General features: G+C 36.8%; 1 protein-coding gene and 1 long non-coding RNA gene across 4 annotated transcripts; one reads left to right on the top strand and one right to left on the bottom strand.

The window, feature by feature from the left end:
• Positions 1-4,178: 4,178 nt before the first annotated feature.
• LOC116214080 lies at positions 4,179-6,702 on the bottom strand. Of its 2 annotated transcripts, XR_004158232.1 has the most exons (3): positions 6,369-6,702; positions 5,245-5,755; positions 4,179-4,369 (listed from the first exon to the last, which is right to left on the bottom strand). It is a non-coding gene; the product is annotated as an uncharacterized LOC116214080 (long non-coding RNA). The 2 variants fall into 2 exon arrangements; XR_004158231.1 differs by having other exon boundaries at positions 4,179-5,755.
• Positions 6,703-6,901: 199 nt separating this feature from the next.
• On the top strand, positions 6,902-11,729 carry LOC116214079 (sodium/hydrogen exchanger 2). 2 transcript variants are annotated; one of them, XM_031549344.1, is made up of 15 exons: positions 6,902-7,173; positions 7,351-7,701; positions 7,796-7,914; positions 8,301-8,398; positions 8,633-8,692; positions 8,787-8,833; positions 8,929-9,123; positions 9,231-9,277; positions 9,850-9,916; positions 10,008-10,108; positions 10,237-10,338; positions 10,436-10,574; positions 10,669-10,731; positions 10,922-11,005; positions 11,111-11,729. In XM_031549344.1, the coding sequence occupies exons 2-15, from the start codon at positions 7,528-7,530 to the stop codon at positions 11,471-11,473; spliced, it is 1,659 nt and encodes a 552-aa protein (XP_031405204.1). In that variant the 5' UTR covers positions 6,902-7,173; positions 7,351-7,527; the 3' UTR covers positions 11,474-11,729. The 2 variants fall into 2 exon arrangements, with proteins under 2 accessions (XP_031405204.1, XP_031405203.1); XM_031549343.1 differs by having other exon boundaries at positions 6,904-7,173; positions 7,373-7,701.
• Positions 11,730-19,564: the final 7,835 nt, after the last annotated feature.

Here is a 19,564-nt window from a genome sequence, read left to right as displayed (position 1 = left end):
AATTAATGAAATCAATAAGAATAAATTAATGGAGAGTACTAGTTGTATTAGTGAGAGGGAAGTGTGCAAAGAGAGGAAGAGAACATGGAAGGTGAGAGAGGGAGAGAGAGAGACAGAGAATGGAGTTGACATAATAGGAGAGAAATTGATAGTTAAGGAAAATTTTAAAATTATCGATTTGCCCATAATTTTTTCATAATCCAATGATTAAAAATCGTTTAATTTTATTTCTCCTTACATTTTTGAGAGAAGAAAATTACACCAACTAATTATATTTTACCTTCATAATAGTGTGTACTCGGTAATGCACCAACACGATGCTGCAGGTGAAATTTTTTTAATAAATTTATTCATTTATCATAATAGTTTGTGTAATAACTAATATATAATAAATGAAATTAATGATAAAGTTACTTATTTGGAAAAAAAATATGAACACCTAGTTGATAGTAAATGATATTGTTTTTTTAAAAGATTATACTAATTAATATTTCATATAATATAAAAACAAATATTTCTTTATTATTAATTTGAACCGTTAAAATCTCTAACTATCATATCATTATCCCAATATAATAGGCTCTAATGGTCCACTTATTTTAGTTTGACGAATTTTCTTGTTGGAAGTTTTATATTTATAAAAAGTAGATAGTAGGAAAAGCAACTTTATACCAGTGTTATCAGAACCGGACCGGATGATGAACCGGAAGGGGTACGGGATCATGGGTTTATGGGTCCAACCGGGGGTTCGATGGGTCGGACCGCTCGTTTATTTAAAATAAAATAAATATTCATATTATTAAAAAAATTATGATAATTAAGATAAAAGTATGATGATTTTAAAGAAATATAACAATAGTATAAGAAAGTATCTATATTTAATATTTCTTACTTCAAAATAAATATTTTATTTTAATAAGTACTTAAAAGTAGAGTTAAAAGAACAAAAAAGTGGTGGTGGCTTGGTTGGTAGTATGCTAATATGAAAAGCAAGAGGTTATGAGTTCAAATCCTTACACAACCAACCAATTTTTACATTAAATAGGAAACCCATAGAACCGGCCGGTTTAATGAAATTTTGCTTAAAACCGGCCGGTTCAATGGGTCCGGCGGTTCAAAGCTGCCATTTCGGTTTTTAGGCGACCGGACCGGACTTGGTGCCGGTTCCCGGTCCGACCGGTCGAACCGGCCGGTCCGGTCCGGTCCGGTTCTGATAACAATGCTTTATACCCAAATAAAAATTAATGTATGTCAATATGTCAATTTAAGCATTGTATTTCATCGTAAAAATGGGAATATTTTTTACGTCATAAATTAAAAGAGACTACTTAAATTGAAGATAAATTGAAATAAGTATTTTTACCAACATGGGTTGATTTTAGGATAATCGACACTTGTTATCCTTAGGTAAGGTTTCAAGTGTGCGTCTTATGATTAGAGAAAATTCACAATCGGAAGAGATTTATTATTTAGTGAGTCGACATTGCTCAAACTTAGATTAATTGGGCCTAGTGGACTTCCAAATAACAATAGTACACATTGGAAAAATCACATATAAAAATTAACTACTTAAATTGATGACGAATTGAAATATGTTTTTTAAATAAATGTGAGTTGATTTTAGATTTGTTGATACTTATTATTTTTAGGTTAAATTAATGAAGAATTGAAATATGTTTTTTTAATAAATGTGGTTTGATTTGTGATGTCTCGATGTTTGTTATTCTTATGTAAGACATTGGATGCAAGTGTTGTAATTGAAGAAAATTCATGATCAAGAAATATTTACATCCCTAAGTCGACTTCGCTCAAAGCTAGATTAGTCGAGCATAGTAGATTTGGAAATGTCAATTGCTACACGTCAGGGAAGATACTTATACACTTCAATTAAATACAAAATTAAGAAAATTTAATTTAAAAAAAAAATGGGGATGAAAAAACTTACTCTACTCACCACCTCCGTGAACCCCCCAACAGTGGCTGAGGGTGGAAAAACTCATCCTACTCGCCACCTCCATGAACCCCCAACAACAGTTTTAACTATATGCATATATGTGGATACATACATAAATTTCGAGGTGCTTCCTTAGGATGAATTAGAAGAGCAAAGTCCCCTACGCTTGAGTCAATCTTCTCATCAACCTACAGAAAATTGAAAATTCGAATTTTTTTAATTTCATTGTAGCATTTTAAAAAGCCTTTTACAATTTCAAGTCTCGTGCACTTGTTGGTGCATATATAGTGTTCTTGAACAATTGAGTGTTTTCAACTATACTTATACGACAAGAATGGATATAACTTCGATTACATGCTCAGGAAACTCATATTAATGTTGATTGACTGAAAGAGCCTAATTTACGTTTTATATAAAGGATCAGGATGCTATAAAATGAGTATCAGACCTCAAACATATCTTATACTTACATTTATGAGATGCCATTCTAGATATTAAAATTTACAACTCATTTTTTTCTTTTTCTTTTTTCTTGAAATAGTGAAATAAGCATTCCTCGAGTTGTATGTTCTTTCTTTCAAGTTAAAAGAAAAATATAATCTCAAAAAATGATCATACGTCCAATAAAGTGAAAAAAGTGAAGTGAAGGATGGAAGTTCATATTTTATTTCACTCTATTAAACACAATTATTGGTGTGTCTTAGGACAAGAAATCGAACGAAATTCATAATTGGACGACTTTGAATTCCTATTGACCCGAAATGACTGAAACAGATGAGAAAGATTACAATAGCTTTGTATTATCAAATGTTGCGATAGCATTTATCATTGTGATATACATCAAGCTTTCTCTTGTTTCTTTCCCTTGCTTTTAGATATTTGCGAAACAATTCATCCCAAAAAGAAAAGAAAAAAGATATTTGAGAATGAAAATTTTCCGGTGGTTCTACGCTTTCCCGTCAACATCAAGGAAGCGCTGTGGGTCATGGGAACTGCAATTTTCTTCCATCTGTTTGAACTGATTGAGACAGATTCCTTCTTCCATGGAAGAACCTCAAGCTGGTTGGGAAAGCATTAAATGACACCACCCACTTTGAAGGGCGCAAGTTCACCGTAATGACACTTGTCTCGATCTGAAATCAGAGGTTAGTATATCAAATTTTTCCAATAGGGTATCTCATATATTTCTTTTTTTAATTCTCTAGTTTCATATTCGATCCCGATGTGATCCAGAGGCCCTCATAATACCGGGAAAATGCTCTCTATAATTATAATATGACAGACAAAGTAGTGCGGAATGTATACTACTATTTAAAGCACATCATTTATCGAAAAAAAAAAATGTAAAGCACATGCACCATCCAATTAATTAAAATTGCTTTTTGAAGCAACGAGAAAATATTAAAACGGCTTTGCTCGTCCCATTCTTAGGTCCTAGCGGCGAATTTTCAGGGGAGCCTTGCATGTTCCTCATGCTAAATAACATACGGGAGCAAGGAGAGTATAGTATAATAACGCGTCTCCTCATTTAAGTAATTTAAACATCGTAGATTTGATAAGTAATGAGATTATTCGTGTCCGTTTATTAATTATTTAATATTTTATTATATTAAATTTATAAGTCTCCATTTGAAATAGGAAAAAAAAAATATTGAAGCAAAATTTAGGTATAACGCAATAACGCATACTCTCGCTTAGTAATCAAGAGATTCGATATTCGATAGAATTACTCGTGCCCTTTATTAGCTATTTAAATTTTTATTTTATTATATTAAATCTAAGATGTCCCTTATAATAATAATAAAAAAAACATACGCAGCAAAATTTGGGCTCAATTATTGAGAAGCAGTTGACGCAAATGGTAACAAATCTTATTTCGGAATGATAAGAGGTCGTCAACAGTGATTTATAATGAATATTAAGCTCAAGACATATGTGGATTTTTCGTATTACGTTCAATTTTAATGTTAAGATGATAAAAGGTCAAAAAGCAAACTAAAATTCTCCTTTCTCTTTTTATTTCCTCTCAAAGTTACTCGATGTCAGGTTTTCCAAACATAAGTACGCATCTATAATTTCATTCCATTTATTTGATTCTTATCGGGTAAAGTAAAAGGATTTCTTAGCTAAAAACCGACCTAATCTCTCTTTGAGACGAACTAAGCAAGCCATCTCGGTATGGTCAACAAGATTTTCTTGGATTATTTTTCACGATCTTCCTACGAGATTTAAATATATAATTGTTACCATAAGAAAATATCAACATAAGTACAAGCTATCGCTCAAGTAATAATTACAATTGCTTCTACAAAAACGTATCCCCTTTGGTTCAATTATAATTGCTTCTACACTTGGCCTCATACTCTTTGCCAGCCATTGATAATTTGCCGATGCCATGACCAGACGCAAATCTCCCTGAAAATCAAGAAAACCGATCATAATTAAGCAAAAGCTAAAAATAAAGACTTGGTCTCCGACAATGGCGCCAAAAACATGTTACGATAAAAGCGTATCAATGCAACGGCACTCTATCGTTCAAGTAATAAAGTAAGAGTAAGAGTATCGTTCCCACAGAGACCTAACTCAACTTCTATCGAGTACTAAAATTGTGTCAGCCCACTATTATTCAAACAATCAAATTTCCGATGATTTTTCTAAACTAATTAAATTAAATAAAAGCATGCAAATTAATTGAGATTTAAAATCAATGACAATGGACCTAGGGTGTACATTTTCACTTACCAATTAATCTCGAGTCGATTCCTCTCTCTTAATAACATCGAATAAACATTTGTTAATCTAGGATTATAACGTCTTCCTACCCCTCTTCCGAGTATCATAGGAACGTATTCTCTTGTAAATAATTACTCACTCTATTCATAGACAAAACAATTAGCAAGAACCCTTTACGAATCAATCCTAAATCGACTACCTAAGGCAAGCCGGTATATTCCTATCCTTTTCACTAATAATCTCATCTTCCGACCAAGATTAATTTAGGCTAATCCTTTCACGGCCGAGTTCTTCTAGATTACCAAGTCAATCCAATTGATGATCAAGTAATTGAAAAACATTATGCATGCATAGGAATAAATAACTGAAACTTCATTCGATAAAAATAATGAGAGAGTTCACTGCTCTCGATCAACTATCAAGATCTATGGTAACCCTAGGCAAAAGAAATTAGTTCATGCTAAAGATAATGAAAATAATCATTTGATAGCGGATAGATAACACAGAGACAAGAAAAGTAAAAGATCACAAGAAGGAAAGTGGCTCGGTTTTCTAACTCGAGACCATCGGACTCCATCTTCTCGAACTTCTCCTCCTTGCTCCAGGCATCTCCTCTGCCCCACGAACACCTCTCCCCTCTTGAACGCTCAGCCCTCTTGTTAAAAAAAGAATTCCATTATTAGCAAAAATATCTCCCGAGAATCAATTTCCTAATTTTTCTCTAATTTCCCCATCTTTCTCTGCAAAAATATATCTATAGACAACGTCAATCTTTTTCCTATAAACAACCACCCAAATACATCTCAAACATATCTCTTTGACCCAAAATATCTAAGAGAAATCACGGGCAAGAGACTCAGGTCGGCCAAAGGGCAGTAGCATTAGTGGTGCAGCACTGAAATCTGGTGCCAAGGCACTTTCGAATCTTTCCGTTTCTGCGCAGCTTGTCTTCCATTTAACATATCTCCTCCATTTTAGCTCCGATTTGAGCACCGTTTGAAGCGTTGAACTCTTACTGGATAAGCTTTCCAATGATATGTATTTTGCACCAAATTACCCGAGATTTACCTGTTCAAAACATCAAGAAATAAGAGGCTACAATGATCGATCAACTAAATGACTCAAATAAAAATAAAATCCAAAAGTAATGGAAATTACTAAAACCCATCAAAATGCTTATAAGTGAAAATTAAACTGAAAATCACTAAAACAAACCTAAACTCAAAATAGTAGCCACAATCATGCCCAAAAAAGGTGTCCCACAACTCTATTTTCATAGAGTTATCAGCAATCTCAAGAATAAAAATAACCTCCCTCACAATCTATTCGCCTTTATTGATGGCTACACCATTTGATTTTATATATATAAGCTAATTTAGAACTAGAAAAATTATGATTCCTTCTATTGACGAAGCATATAACTATGATTATGACAATGAATAACACAAATTATCAAGAAATAAGCAATTTTTTATGCTATAATCACGAGAAATGAGGGAAGGACGCAAGATTTGAACTAAGGAAAGATAAGATCCTTGAAAGAGTGAATATAAAGATATCTTTTTTGAGTAAGGAGGCACATATAAATAAATTCATCAAAATTTAATGAATAATATAGTAATTCATTTCTCATGAGAAAAGCAAATATTGATTTCGTCTCCCATCTAGGAATCGTCCCGACCTCAAGGCGGCCGCTGAATCATCCCTCCGTGGTTCGTATTCTACTATAAGAAGAAGTTCTGATAGCCACCCGAATTCCGCCCGGGACCGATCTCCTTAATGAACCGGAGAAGCACCCAACCAACAACGACCAATTAACTATTTGCTGACAACGGTAAAAGAGAAAAAAAAACGAAAACAAAAAATAAAAATGATGTCCGAGTCTGACAGGTTTTTAATCGACAAGAGATGTCAAAGCCGTGAAAGTCAAAACCAGCACCGTTGGATCACAGGCGGTCAAGCCGAAGTCAAACAAATGGACGGACCGGAGACCGACGCCTCCCCTTGCCAGGCCTCCCTTACAGCCGCAGATCACCCGCCCCCACGTGGGGCCCCACCCCCCTATATTTCCTCCTTCCCTCCTTCCCCCTCCCCTCAATCATACGACCCCTCTCGCTCTCTCTGTCTTCCCCGCGCTATACGTCTCTCTCTCTCCCCCCCTCTGTCTCTCCTTCCAGAGCTTTCTCTCTCTCTCTCTCTCTCTCTCTCTCTCTCTCTCTCTGTTTTCCTTAAAATAAACACACTTCCCCTCTCTTTCGAGCTTCTCTTTTCTCACCCTCTCTCGCGCGCTCCGTTTCTGTCACGGGTTCATTGCCTGATCGATAGCCGTCCCGTCTCCGCCACCAGGAAACTTGGCGCCAGAGCAGCATTTTTCTGGCGGGACCTCCATCTCCCTTTTCTCTGAGGACTCCGTGGCCGCGCAATGCGTTGTTGTCTGGCTGCGCCAGTTCACGTGTTTGGATGCTGAGAGTTACGTTCTTTTTGTGGTATGTCCGGCGGATGCTCTGTTTTCCTGTCTCTGGTTGGATTCGAGAGCCATGAATACGAATGTAGCTGAAGTCGGCATTGCTTATTCACTTTTTAGATTCTGTTTCCTTCCTGCATGTTGATGATGGGTGCTCTGTATCTCTCTGTTTTCCTGCAATTTCGACGTCGTTCATCAGGTTTCATTCACGTTTGATGCAGAGCTCATACGCCTGAAAAGATGGATACTTCTGGGACATAGATTCCTCGGAATAAAGCTCTATCTCTGTCCGAAACAAACATTCTGGGATCGTTCCATATAAGTTAATCTTTAGTTGGGTATTTGATATCCGAGACGAAGGAGGTATTTTGATACAATGGCTGCCCTATTAAGCGCTGCTATATCAAGGGTCCATATGCTGTCAACCTCCGATCACGCGTCCGTCGTGTCTATCAACCTCTTCGTCGCACTCCTCTGCGCTTGTATTGTCATCGGTCACCTTTTGGAGGAAAGCCGGTGGATTAATGAGTCGATTACTGCTCTTCTGATTGTGAGTTTTCTGGACTCTCGGCACTTCCCGGGTTTTCTGCGATTCTGACTTGTCACGAAATGTTGTCTGACTGCAAGTGATGTTTCCTTCGCAGGGTCTATGTACCGGTGTCATCATTTTGCTGACCACCGGGATGAAAAGTTCTCACCTTATGGTGTTTAGCGAAGATCTGTTCTTTATTTATCTCCTGCCGCCTATTATATTCAATGCAGGGTAAGTTACCTTTTGCCTGATCGGGTCCTCTTGCCTGCTGGATTTGGTCGTTGGCTTTCTCCTCTTAGTTTTATAGTAGCAAATCTTGCAAAGAAATGAACAAATTGGTCTCACTTTATCTAAAACGAAATTATGCGTTCCGCTTGTATGTCGATACTCTGATTAATGATAAATAGGGCGGGGCCTGCACTCACATTAAAATCATAAGCAACTCAAAATAGTTGATTTTACGCCGAATATCACCTTTGCAGCCATGTTCCTCAGATTGATCTCCCTCTTTTAATTAGATTTTCTCATTGTTATTTAGGAAGACCCAGCATTTCTTGATCACTAATGCTTACGATGGATGGTTTTGACTGATACGTTATCCCGCTGTCTGTTATCAGGTTTCAGGTGAAGAAGAAGCAATTCTTCCGAAACTTCATTACCATTATGTCTTTTGGTGCAATCGGTACATTAGTATCTTGTGCAATTATAACACTAGGTATGCAGAGAAACGTGGGACTATTTTATTGTGTTATTGTTGGTTCTTCTTTGTAATGCCCTAGAAAAAGCAGAGACATATAACTTTTACGAGACCTTTGATTTCTTATGATGGCAGTTTCATCAGAATCAGACTTGCCCAATAAAAAACTCAATGTTGAATATGTTTCTGGGAGTGAAGTCGTTTTAATTTGATTCTGTAGCACTGACAATTTATCGCAACTGTTCAATCCAGGTGTGACACAGATGTTCAAGAGGCTTGACGTCGGTCCACTTGACATAGGGGATTATCTTGGTAATTGACCACTGCTGATTGTCACGTCTCTGTGCCCCGTGCAACTATACTTTTATAATTTGGATCTAACAGATTTCATTTTTTATGATATAAGCAATTGGTGCTATATTTGCTGCAACGGACTCTGTCTGCACATTGCAGGTACTGCACATTACTTAATATTTCATAATTCAAAATTTATATTTGAGCTGAAAGGTGATGGAAATAATATGCTTGATTTCTCTGATTGGTTGCAGGTGCTCAATCAAGACGAGACACCACTTCTTTACAGCTTAGTCTTTGGAGAAGGTGTTGTGAATGATGCAACGTCAGTGGTGCTTTTCAATGCGATCCAGAGCTTTGATATAACTCATATGGACCACCGAATAGCTCTGCAGTTCATCGGAAACTTCTTCTATTTGTTCGTTTCAAGCACTATGTTAGGAGTATTGGTGAGTCTCTCTCTCTCTCTCTGAGGCAGAATATTCCTCAATCTGGAGAAAGAAGTTTTTAACATCCTAACATAGCATGTGACGATGCTTCTGTTCTGATCTTGTAGACGGGATTGCTTAGTGCTTACATAATCAAAAAGCTCTACTTTGGCAGGTATACTGTCACAATCAGTTTCTCTTTGAGCATTCCTTGTCATTCCATTGTAGTAGTCCCAGTGGCTGAACCCCCGCCCTCTATCTGGCGAGTTAAGTAGTCCAAAATTCACATACCATCCGCATGCATGCACATTGCTCCCATATGCATTGGATAATACTGCAGAGACAAGACAGAAACATCTCCCTCATTCTTGTTCGGCTAGATGGAGTTGATCCCTTGATTAGGAGTCGTCGCACTGAGGGATGCAAACACTAAAACCGCAGTTCAATCCCTTGTGCTAAACACTTTAGTTGATATTTAGCCATTAGAAAACTGTTTTCATCTGAACATCCGAGAAAAAAGGGAACAAGATTAACACACGTCAGGGGTTTCTGTTTTTCGCTTTATGGTTCTTTACCAGAGTCACAACTCGATCTTGATATCTTTCATGCATGTGTTATCATTTTCACAAGCATTATATTTTAAGATTTTATTGAATTAACACTTGGCCACATTAAAGAAGATAAAAAACTTCAAGATAAAATGGACGAAGTAAAGTATTTTGTGACACCGTTCCTGCATAATTTCAGGCACTCTACGGATCGTGAGGTTGCACTGATGATGCTGATGGCATACCTTTCATATATGCTGGCTGAAGTAAGATTTCTTGTAATTATATAATTGATATATTTCTTTTGCTTAGCCTCTGAAATTTTGTTATAATGCGTTCATCTTGTGGTTCATGCAGCTCTTTTACTTGAGTGGCATTCTCACCGTATTTTTCTGTGGAATCGTCATGTCCCACTACACCTGGCACAATGTCACTGAAAGTTCGAGAATTACTACCAAGTATGTTCACAGAAACTCATGAGAAGGGATCAGGGGTTTTAGTGATGCAGCCTCAAAAATACTTTTGAGTCCAACTATGTGGATGTAAATGCCTAATGCAATGCTTCCTCCATGTCTGACTGTCTCAGGCATACTTTTGCAACCTTGTCGTTTGTTGCCGAGATTTTCATCTTTGTCTATGTTGGGATGGATGCACTGGACATTGAGAAATGGAGATTCGTCAGCAACAGGCAAGTTCAACATTATTGAGTTTTTATTCTCTGGTTTCGCTTAGAGTATCCTAGGTCAACTTGTGTGAGCGTTTTGTTGGCTTTTGAATTCGTGCAGTCCTGGAACTTCGGTAGCTGTCAGCTCTGTGTTGCTCGTGCTGGTTCTAGCAGGAAGAGCAGCTTTTGTGTTTCCTCTGTCCTTTTTGTCAAACTTGGCCAAGAAAACGCAGAATGAGAAGATCAGCTTCAGGCAGCAAGTATGTTCTTTTATGTCTCGAGATGTTCCAGTACTATCTTGGAGAACTGATATCCCGATTTCTGACCTTTTGGGGGGTTTTAAATTTTGTTTAGGTGATTATATGGTGGGCCGGACTCATGAGAGGTGCAGTCTCGATGGCTCTTGCCTATAACAAGGTAAGTCAAAGTCCGTTTCTAATAAATCTGGCAGTACATGAGCAAAGCTGAGAAAATAATCACAAGATGGGAGAGATGAATTCACTCCAACGCATGTTATAAATCAAGCTAGAAACAGTTCTTCTGCAGTAATTGGAGAGGGAGAGAATTCTACCGTTTTAACTTTTGGAATTTCTATTTTTGGGTACAGTTCACAAGTTTGGGACATACTCATCTGCGAGGAAATGCGATCATGATCACGAGCACCATAACAGTTGTCCTCTTTAGCACAGTGGTACGATGAAAACCAGTTATTGTTTGTGATCCTGCAGGAACCTATCTGTTTTGCATGTTTTTATTAAAAAGATAAAACATGATATTGTTTTTCTTTATGCGTCAGGTTTTTGGATTAATGACGAAGCCGCTCATTAGGCTGTTACTGCCCCACCCAAAGCATAGGACCAGCATGGTATTCTCGGACCACACTAATAACAGCTCGATGTTCTCAGACTCTTCCACCCCGAAATCAATCACTGTACCACTCCTTGGGGCCCCCCAAGGTTCCGATGGTGATCTCCCAAATCACGAGGTTGTGCGCCCGGGCAGCCTCCGGGCGCTTCTGACAACCCCGACCCACACTGTCCACTACTACTGGCGTAAGTTCGATGATGCCATCATGCGCCCTGTTTTCGGGGGCCGGGGTTTTGTTCCATATGTTCCCGGCTCCCCAACTGAACAGATTGTCCATGACGACGAATCATGAATTAATCAAACACGTTCTATCTCAATTGCACTCGGGACTGGACGCCTTCGGCGAGGAAAGGCAGGCAATGTATTTTGTAACTTTAGCTAATTGTAGTATATCACGATGTGTGTAGATGAATGCCATTCGCTTCTTCTGTAAAAAGTGGGCCGTATACCCGGTCTCTTCTATCTGGAGGGAAGTTATCCTCATAAGTAACCATGTAATTTTCGGACTGAGAGTTCTTTGATAGGAGAAGTTCGACTTTTTGAGCATAGTGATGGGTGTGGCTTTACAGAAAATTGTTCATTTTCGCCAAAGAGAGTTACAAAGGAAAACTCTTTTTAATCATGTGTCGTTCAATAGTAACTTTTAATAAAATATTTTAAAACTTCATTCTCTCTTCGTTGTTCACAAACATAGATGAGGTTTCCTTTTAGAGGAATAGGTCTTCATTCCTTGTATATTTATATTTATATTTGTTTCGATAGAATTATCACTCTCTCGGTAGTACACGCACCTGGATATGCTGCAAAAATTTTAACTCTTTCCCACTACAAATAAAATTTACAAAAAAAATTGTATTATTTATATATACATTTTTAAAAGGGTCATACGCTACTTATAGAATATAGATATTGAATTATTCATCCAAAGAATAGATATTAAATTATTCTAACTTGAATTATTCTTCACTTCTGATTTTCTAACTTTCAAAATCTTTTATAAGAAAATTGATATATATATATATATATAATTATTATTTTATACTTTTATCATATATATGTGCTCAATTAAATGTGATGCGGGAAAAAAGGTTCAGATTGAAATCCTCTCCCCATCACGAAGGATCTCGGGGTTCTCCTTCGAGTTTGACCACCGTCAGCGACCCGCAAGAAGAAGAGCTCTCGGGGTGGTGCCTGATGGCCCTCTCCGAAGCTCAAGTTAAAGGTGTATTTTAAAAAATATTCAAGAGAGTTTTCTAATCACAATAGAGGAACAGTAAACTTGCACCTCAGCGTAGGTCAATATTTATAGAGAGATGTTGGGGATTATACCTGAGCTATTCTGGACCCGTTCGATCTTTGGGCTTGGGCCCATTAAATTTCGCCGAGTCTATTCGTCTACAACCGTTAAGTCTCGCTTGCAAGAGGGTGTGGGAGTTTATAAGCCTAAGTCGAGGTAGGCTTGGCGAGCCTCCTGTGGATGGGGGAGCCTCGGTGAGAACTTGGAATTGGGGGATGTTCGTGATACTTCATGGACCTACTTGGAGATTGCCGATGTCTATTGGACCGAGAGGGGCTTGGTGCGCCTCAACGGGTCTATCGGGTCCGGTTCAGTGTAATTCCCTTTTCAAAATGCGTCAATACTCATTTATATTAGGCTTAATAACTTAGAAAAGTATGATCTTTACACTTTTTTTAAATAAAGCACGACCTTTAGAAAATAGTACGGAAATGCACAACATATACATTTTTTCCTAATTATAGCACAACTTTTGTAGAGTAGCACTGAAATGCACGACTTTTACAATTTTTTCCTAAATATAGCACGACCTTTAAATATAACACAGAAATGTACAACCTTTAGGTTTAGCTGCGATTCTATCACGTTAAAAAAGAAGATCGTGCTTCAAGGTCGTGTCTTTCTGTGTTTTTTTTAAAGGTCGTGTTATATTTGGGAATAAAATGCAAATGTCATGCATTTTTGTTCTACTCTCTAAATGTCGTGTTATATTTAAGAAAAAACGATTGTGCCTTTCTATACTATTTTCTAAATGCCGTACTATATTTAGGAAAAAAATGTAAAGGTCGTGATTTTCTAAGTGATTAACCCTTTATATTATCATTAACAACTTGAAATATTTTTAGAAGTGATTATGTCCTCAAACACAATTACGTGTTTTATTATCATAAACTAACTTAATTTTTTGATAATATAATGCTAATAAAAACCAATAAAATTTAAAATTATGGTTTTAAGACTTTTGTACATCACACACGTAAATTAATATATATATATATATATATATATATATATATATAGTTTGGAGAAATCACGATGTGTCTATTAATCAATGGATTGTTTATGAATACATTTTTTTGCTGAATAAAAGGCTAAGTCAGGTTATTAGTCCACTGTGGCTGCCCCAACTAAGGAAACCTAACCGCCGCGGAATGTTCCTTTCGCCATGGATTGTTTATGAATAGATAGTTGAACTAAATACACAAAATGTCTTCGAAACATTTTTTTTTCTTTTGCTTCCCACGTAAATTAAAAGAAACTTTGAGTTCGATTCTCATTTTTAAGGATACGCAAAATATAAGATCAAGCAATATTATATGGATTCTCTTGGGAAACTACAAAGAAAATATACAAATAAAACGACACCAACACAAAATATACACGCAAATGCAATTGTTAGCAAATCGATATGTTGATCAAAACCTCTGCCGAGGTATATGCAAAGCGCTCTCTCCATGTATTTGAACCCATAGAACACAAATGCCTCCAACACAAGTGAGCCCATCTTTTTTCTGATCCTATCAAATCTCTTTATCTTGTTTGGATAGAGTACTAAATAAAAGCTTAAGTGTAGAGTGATGTCATATGGTTGATTTTAGCCAAATTCCACCCAATTTTACAAATTTACCGGAAATTGCATTGAGAAGAGTTTGGACAAATTTGAAATTTTTTTATCAAAAGATGGTGTTAGGTAGTGATGTACTCCCCCGCCTAGTAACAAATAGGTTATACGTTCGATACTTATGTGGGACTACCTGTACTCCTTTGTTAGATATTTAGGATTTTTATTTTATTGTATTAGGCTCATTGACCTTTCTTGTAACAAAAAAGTTGCCAACGACCTCGCTTTGGACGGCGGTGGATGGAATCGGAGCCACCACTACCCCCTCCCTCTCCGATCTAGAAATAGTTCTCTCTTTTTCTTAATTTGATTTAATATTTTTATTTTTGAAATAACAAAAAGAAAATCAAAGAATTGGGTCAAAATTGAAAAAATAAATTGCCGGGCAATCAAATGAAATAATATTCTAAATAACTTTAAATTTTTTAGCACTTACCCCGTCAAACAAGATCAACTTAATTAATTTTCTTAAACACTTAAATCATCACTTAATTTTAAGTTGAAATAAACACTATTACGATGTCTATCATTAAACTAGTACATGAAGTCCAGAGCAAGATTTCCTTCCATGGGCGTGGCCCATATCAAATCGGGACCACCGTCATCCCATTTCTCCCATTCTCTCCCGAGTCCACTAACACTTTAGTCCTCCGATTTTTCAATTGCCACCACTTGATTACATGAATTTTCAAAATCAGGAATTTGATCCCCCAATTTCAATTTCGTCTAACACTTTGGTCCAAAGGTCAATCGGCTCTACCGAAATCTGATGTGAAGGTCGGGCAGGATAAACGACGTCAATTTTATGCCACATTGTCACCAAAATGACATCGTTATCGTTTCGAGCCTCACACCCATAGGCAAACGACGACATTTTTCAGCTTCCCTTGCTTGAAGATGAAACAACGGCATTTTTTGCTTGCATTGAAAGGGTTCAAAGGCGTGAAAATCATCCCCAATTTTTTGGCTAACCTAAATTGCAGAGAGGTAAAATAGTAAGTGTGATCAAGATTAAATCCAAACAAAGTCAAGGCGAAATCGACCATGGTTTTGAAGAATCCAGGTTAATGAAGCTTACTTTGGTATAAAGTTTATTCTTTTTTGCTACGGAACATCATAATGAGGTAGCATTTAACGTTCCCACTGTTGTGTCGTGGTTGTGGACCACTAATGTTGCTATTGTTTGGTTTTTTTTCCTTTCTTTTGACATTTATATGTTAGCCGGTAGGTGGACAAGCATAAAGTAGTAAACTTTTTGTAGTTGCGGACCATGCTTGTCTTCATGGTCTTGGGGTTGATGCCATTGTTTTTTTTTTTGGTATTTACCTAAAATGGCCCATGGTTTGCCCGTTTTGTCAAATCTATCCTATGCTTTTTTTTGTCAAATCTATTCTATGGTTTATTTTTTGCATCAAATCTATCCTAGCGTTATCTTTTCCGTCGACATCTAACGGCCGTGCTGACGTGGCGCCTATGTGGCAAGTGTGGCCCACTATCTCTCCACGTGCCATATCAGCACGGCCGTTAGATGTTGACGGAAAAGATAACGCCGGGATAGATTTGATGCAAAAAGTAAACCATGAGATAGATTTGACCAAAAAAACATAAAATAGATTTGACAAAACGGACAAATCATGGGCCATTTTAAGTAAAAACCTTTTTTTTTAATACTATCTCTTATTTGTTGCTTTATTTTAATCTTAGACAATGGTAGAGGATAATGATCTGTCCGACGGAGTTGATGAGGGTGAGATTGGTAGTGATAGATGACATGAGACTGGTTCTGATGGACTTGAGGATGAAACATATGAACTTGGACCAAATGAGTATGAAAACAATGAGAATGATGATGAGGAATTCTTCGTAGAAGCATTTAAATTTATAGATAAGTTTGCAATTGATGTAGCCGAGTTTTCAAGACAGAGAAAGTCAAAGTGGAGGTCTAATGTTGGTATTAACATTGCCTCAAAGAATGAAAGGTCAGAAACTGTTGTGAGGGATAAAGAAAGATATGATGATATTGTAATACTTGAGTTTAATTATCAAAGACATATTACTGAAGAGTGTCAAGGATTGAAAAGGAGTGACGATGGAGACAATGGGATAATGCTTACTGATTTTACCCAAACACTATTTGGTAAGGTCCACTTGGAGTTAGAATGGTGTTTCCCAATCTGAAACTGTTTAAACATGTTATCAATAACTACAACATATATCTTATGAGAGTTGTGGAGTTTAAGAAGAATGACAAGATTAGATGCAGTGTAGCTTCTATTATGGAACATTGTGAGTGGAAAATATTATGTTCATGAGTTAAGCATGTGGGGGGTTACCAGATAAAGACCTTCTATCCTACCTACACTTGCAGTAGGGTCTTGAAGAATCCTCTAGTATACAGAAAATGGGTAGGAAAGCTAGTGGATGCCATGAGAAGTTAAATATTACAGCCAAAGATGCAGCCAAATTCATGGCTTGTAATTATTGAGTTTAATCAGTAGAGATGAAGTTGTATAGAGCTTTAGAAATAACCAGAGATATCGTTGAAGGATCTGAAAAGGAACAATTTGCTGCACTTTAAGATTATTGTCAAGTGATAAGAATGAGCAATTCTGGGTCAAGTGTAAGGTTAAGTTTTGAGAGGGTGGATTAGAGTTTGCCTCCTAGATTTAAAAAAATTTAGATTTGTTTTGAAGTAACCAAAAGAAGGGCATTAAAGGGTTGTAGACCTATCATAGGTCTTGATGGTTGATATCTGAAGGGATATTATAGAGGCAGTCTATTAGCAGCAATGACTCAAGATCTCAACCGAGCTTTCAATGTCATTACATACGCAGTTGTTGAGATGGAGACAAAGGAAACATGGAAGTAGTTTTTGACGAGATTGTTTGAGGATATATGTTACCCTAATGAGCATGGTTGGAAAATGATATTTGATATGCAAAAGGTGTTTACTATCTTTAATTTATGACTATTAATATGCATTTATGTCTTTCACATCTAACCATTGTGTATATTTGTAGGGTTTGTTGCCAGCAGTTCAAGAACTATGCCCAGGAACTAGACAGGTTTTGTGTGAAGCACTTGGAACCAAATCTTTAGAGCTAATGGAGAATTCATGAGGTGAGAGGGTTATTATGGGACTGTGCTTTTTTTAAGACTATAAATGAGTTCAATGCACATTTTCAGAAGATCAAGGAAGTAAATGAAGCAGCTTGGATTTACCTGAAGAAGTGTGAACTATATGACTAGACCAGAGCAGCTTTTAGTCCATCAACAAAGAATCCAGCCTTAGTGAATAATGTATCTGAGAAATTCAATGCAGCCATAGTCAAGTTCAAAGGGAAACCAATCATCATAATGTTAGAAGATATCAGAGAATACTTGATTGTGAATATGAATAATTGTATGAGAGAAATTAAAAGTTACCATGGTCTAATCACTCCAGTAGCTCAAACCAAGCTTGAGAAGGTTAAGAAACATGCCAACAAGTAGCATCCAATGTGAGTGGGGGATCCTAGTGGTTCAATGTTCCAAGTGTTGCATATTTATAGTCCAAGTGACAAATATGTAGTTGACTTGAATGAGAAAGTGTTATTGTAGGGAGTGGGATCTAAGTGGCATTCATTGTTGTTATGTAGTGGCTTGCATATGCCACAATGGGATGCAACTTGAAATGTTTGTTCATCTATACTTCTTCAAAGAAACATGGCAGTCCATTTACACACCATTTATTCATCCAGTGAAAAGGACATGCTCAATGGGATGAGAGTGGTTTAAATCCAATCTTGCCACCACATTATGTGAGGGGTGGTTGAAGACCCAAAAAGAAAAGGAATAAGAAGAAAGATGTAGCACCCAATCCATTTAATGACAAGAAGAAGTACAAGCCTACCACATGCTCCAAGTATGGAAACACAAGGCCCAACAAGACTAGATGTAAAGGGACAATAGTTAGAGAGAAGAAGCAAAAAACAACAAAAGCAAATGCAAAGGACAAGATATTTATACTAACCTTATACTTATATATATTTTTATAAATTTTCAATTTTTATAAATTTGCATGTAATTGATCAAGGTAAATCTGTGGCTACAACATGGTGAGAATGCAGTTGTTTCATAGCAACAATGCAAAACACAAGAGGTATTTATCTTTTTTGGGTCATTCTCTTCTTTCTATGCATTTGGAGTGTTTATTTTGATTTTCCACAAATGTTTTACCATCCAGAGCATCCAGATTTTAGGACCAACTCGAACCACCCATACTTGGATGTAGCCAAGCCAACTAGGTGAGAGCATATAAGTTTTCATCCCCACACTTGGCTTGATCTTGTAGAGAAACATCCAAATAGCTGTGAGGCCAACCCCACATAGGCCTCTAACACTAGCAGCACCCTTAATGCCATTTCATGCCTCAGTGCCATTTTATGCTCCTGCTCCAATACCAAGAACTATACCTACCTCGGTGCCAATGCATGCTCTTTCCTAAGGTCAGTGTTTGGTGGTCATGCAGCAAGATCTTCTCATTTACCATCAATTCTTCCAAGGATCACTGGGAGTATGGCAAACAAGCAAGCTCGTAGGTTCTCATCCAATTCAAGCTAAAATTTGCCAACACAGGAATCATGCAGCAAGCAAGTTTAGAAAAAGAAGTAGCATGAAGGAGTGAAGCAACAACAATAGTATCATTAATGGAAGTCTTTTGTTAGTATATTTAATGATAATATTAAGGGGTATTTACCTAAAATGATCAATGGTTTGTCCGTTTTGTCAAATCTATCATATGTTTTTTTTGTCAGATCTATCCCATGGTTTACTTTTTGCATCAAATCTATCCCGGCGTTATCTTTTCTGTCGACATCTAATGGCCATGCTGACATGGCGCCCACGTGGCAAGTGTGGCCCACTTCAGCACGCCCGTTAGATGTCGACGGAAAAGATAACGCCGGGATAGATTTAATGCAAAAAAGTAAACCATGAGATAGATTTGATAAAAAAAAACATATGATTGATTTGACAGAACGGACAAACAATGAGTCATTTTAAGTAAAAACCCATAATATTAATGAATGTTTATGGGAACTGATCTTTAGTCCTCTTTTGGTCTTTTGGTATAGTTGATGATATGTTTAAGTTGGTCTTTTAGTATAGTTGAAGCTGATGGTATATGCATGGTCAAATCAAGTCTATTTTGTATAAGTGACCAAATGAACAATTTGTAGTGATTAAATGGTCATTTTTTGACCAATTAGTACTTTATTTTGTGGTCTTCAAATGTTTATCTGACCATTTGAACTCTTAGCTTATAATGGAAGTTAATATATGCACCAGTGATTCTCAAGTACTATATGCACTAGTTATTCTCAAGTACCATTTGTTTGCTCAGTTGGTCTTTTCTTATTTTTGTCAGATTTGTGCAAAATTTGCACACTAAGATATAAATTGGTATAGGGGGAATATGTAACAAG

The sequence above is a fragment of the Punica granatum genome, chromosome 7, assembly GCF_007655135.1.
Source record: "Punica granatum isolate Tunisia-2019 chromosome 7, ASM765513v2, whole genome shotgun sequence".
Taxonomy (NCBI): Eukaryota; Viridiplantae; Streptophyta; class Magnoliopsida; order Myrtales; family Lythraceae; genus Punica; species Punica granatum.
The sequence above is the reverse complement of the archived record's forward strand: the minus strand, read 5'-3'. Positions and strand labels throughout refer to the sequence as shown.

Excerpts from the sequence above, each read along its gene's own strand:
- LOC116214079 (XM_031549344.1), top strand. The coding sequence starts at position 7,528 with ATGGCTGCCCTATTAAGCGCTGCTATATCAAGGGTCCATATGCTGTCA. Across the intron at positions 9,917-10,007 it reads TTTCATATATGCTGGCTGAA|CTCTTTTACTTGAGTGGCAT; the intron begins GTAAGATTTCTT and ends TGGTTCATGCAG. Across the intron at positions 10,109-10,236 it reads AGTTCGAGAATTACTACCAA|GCATACTTTTGCAACCTTGT; the intron begins GTATGTTCACAG and ends TGACTGTCTCAG.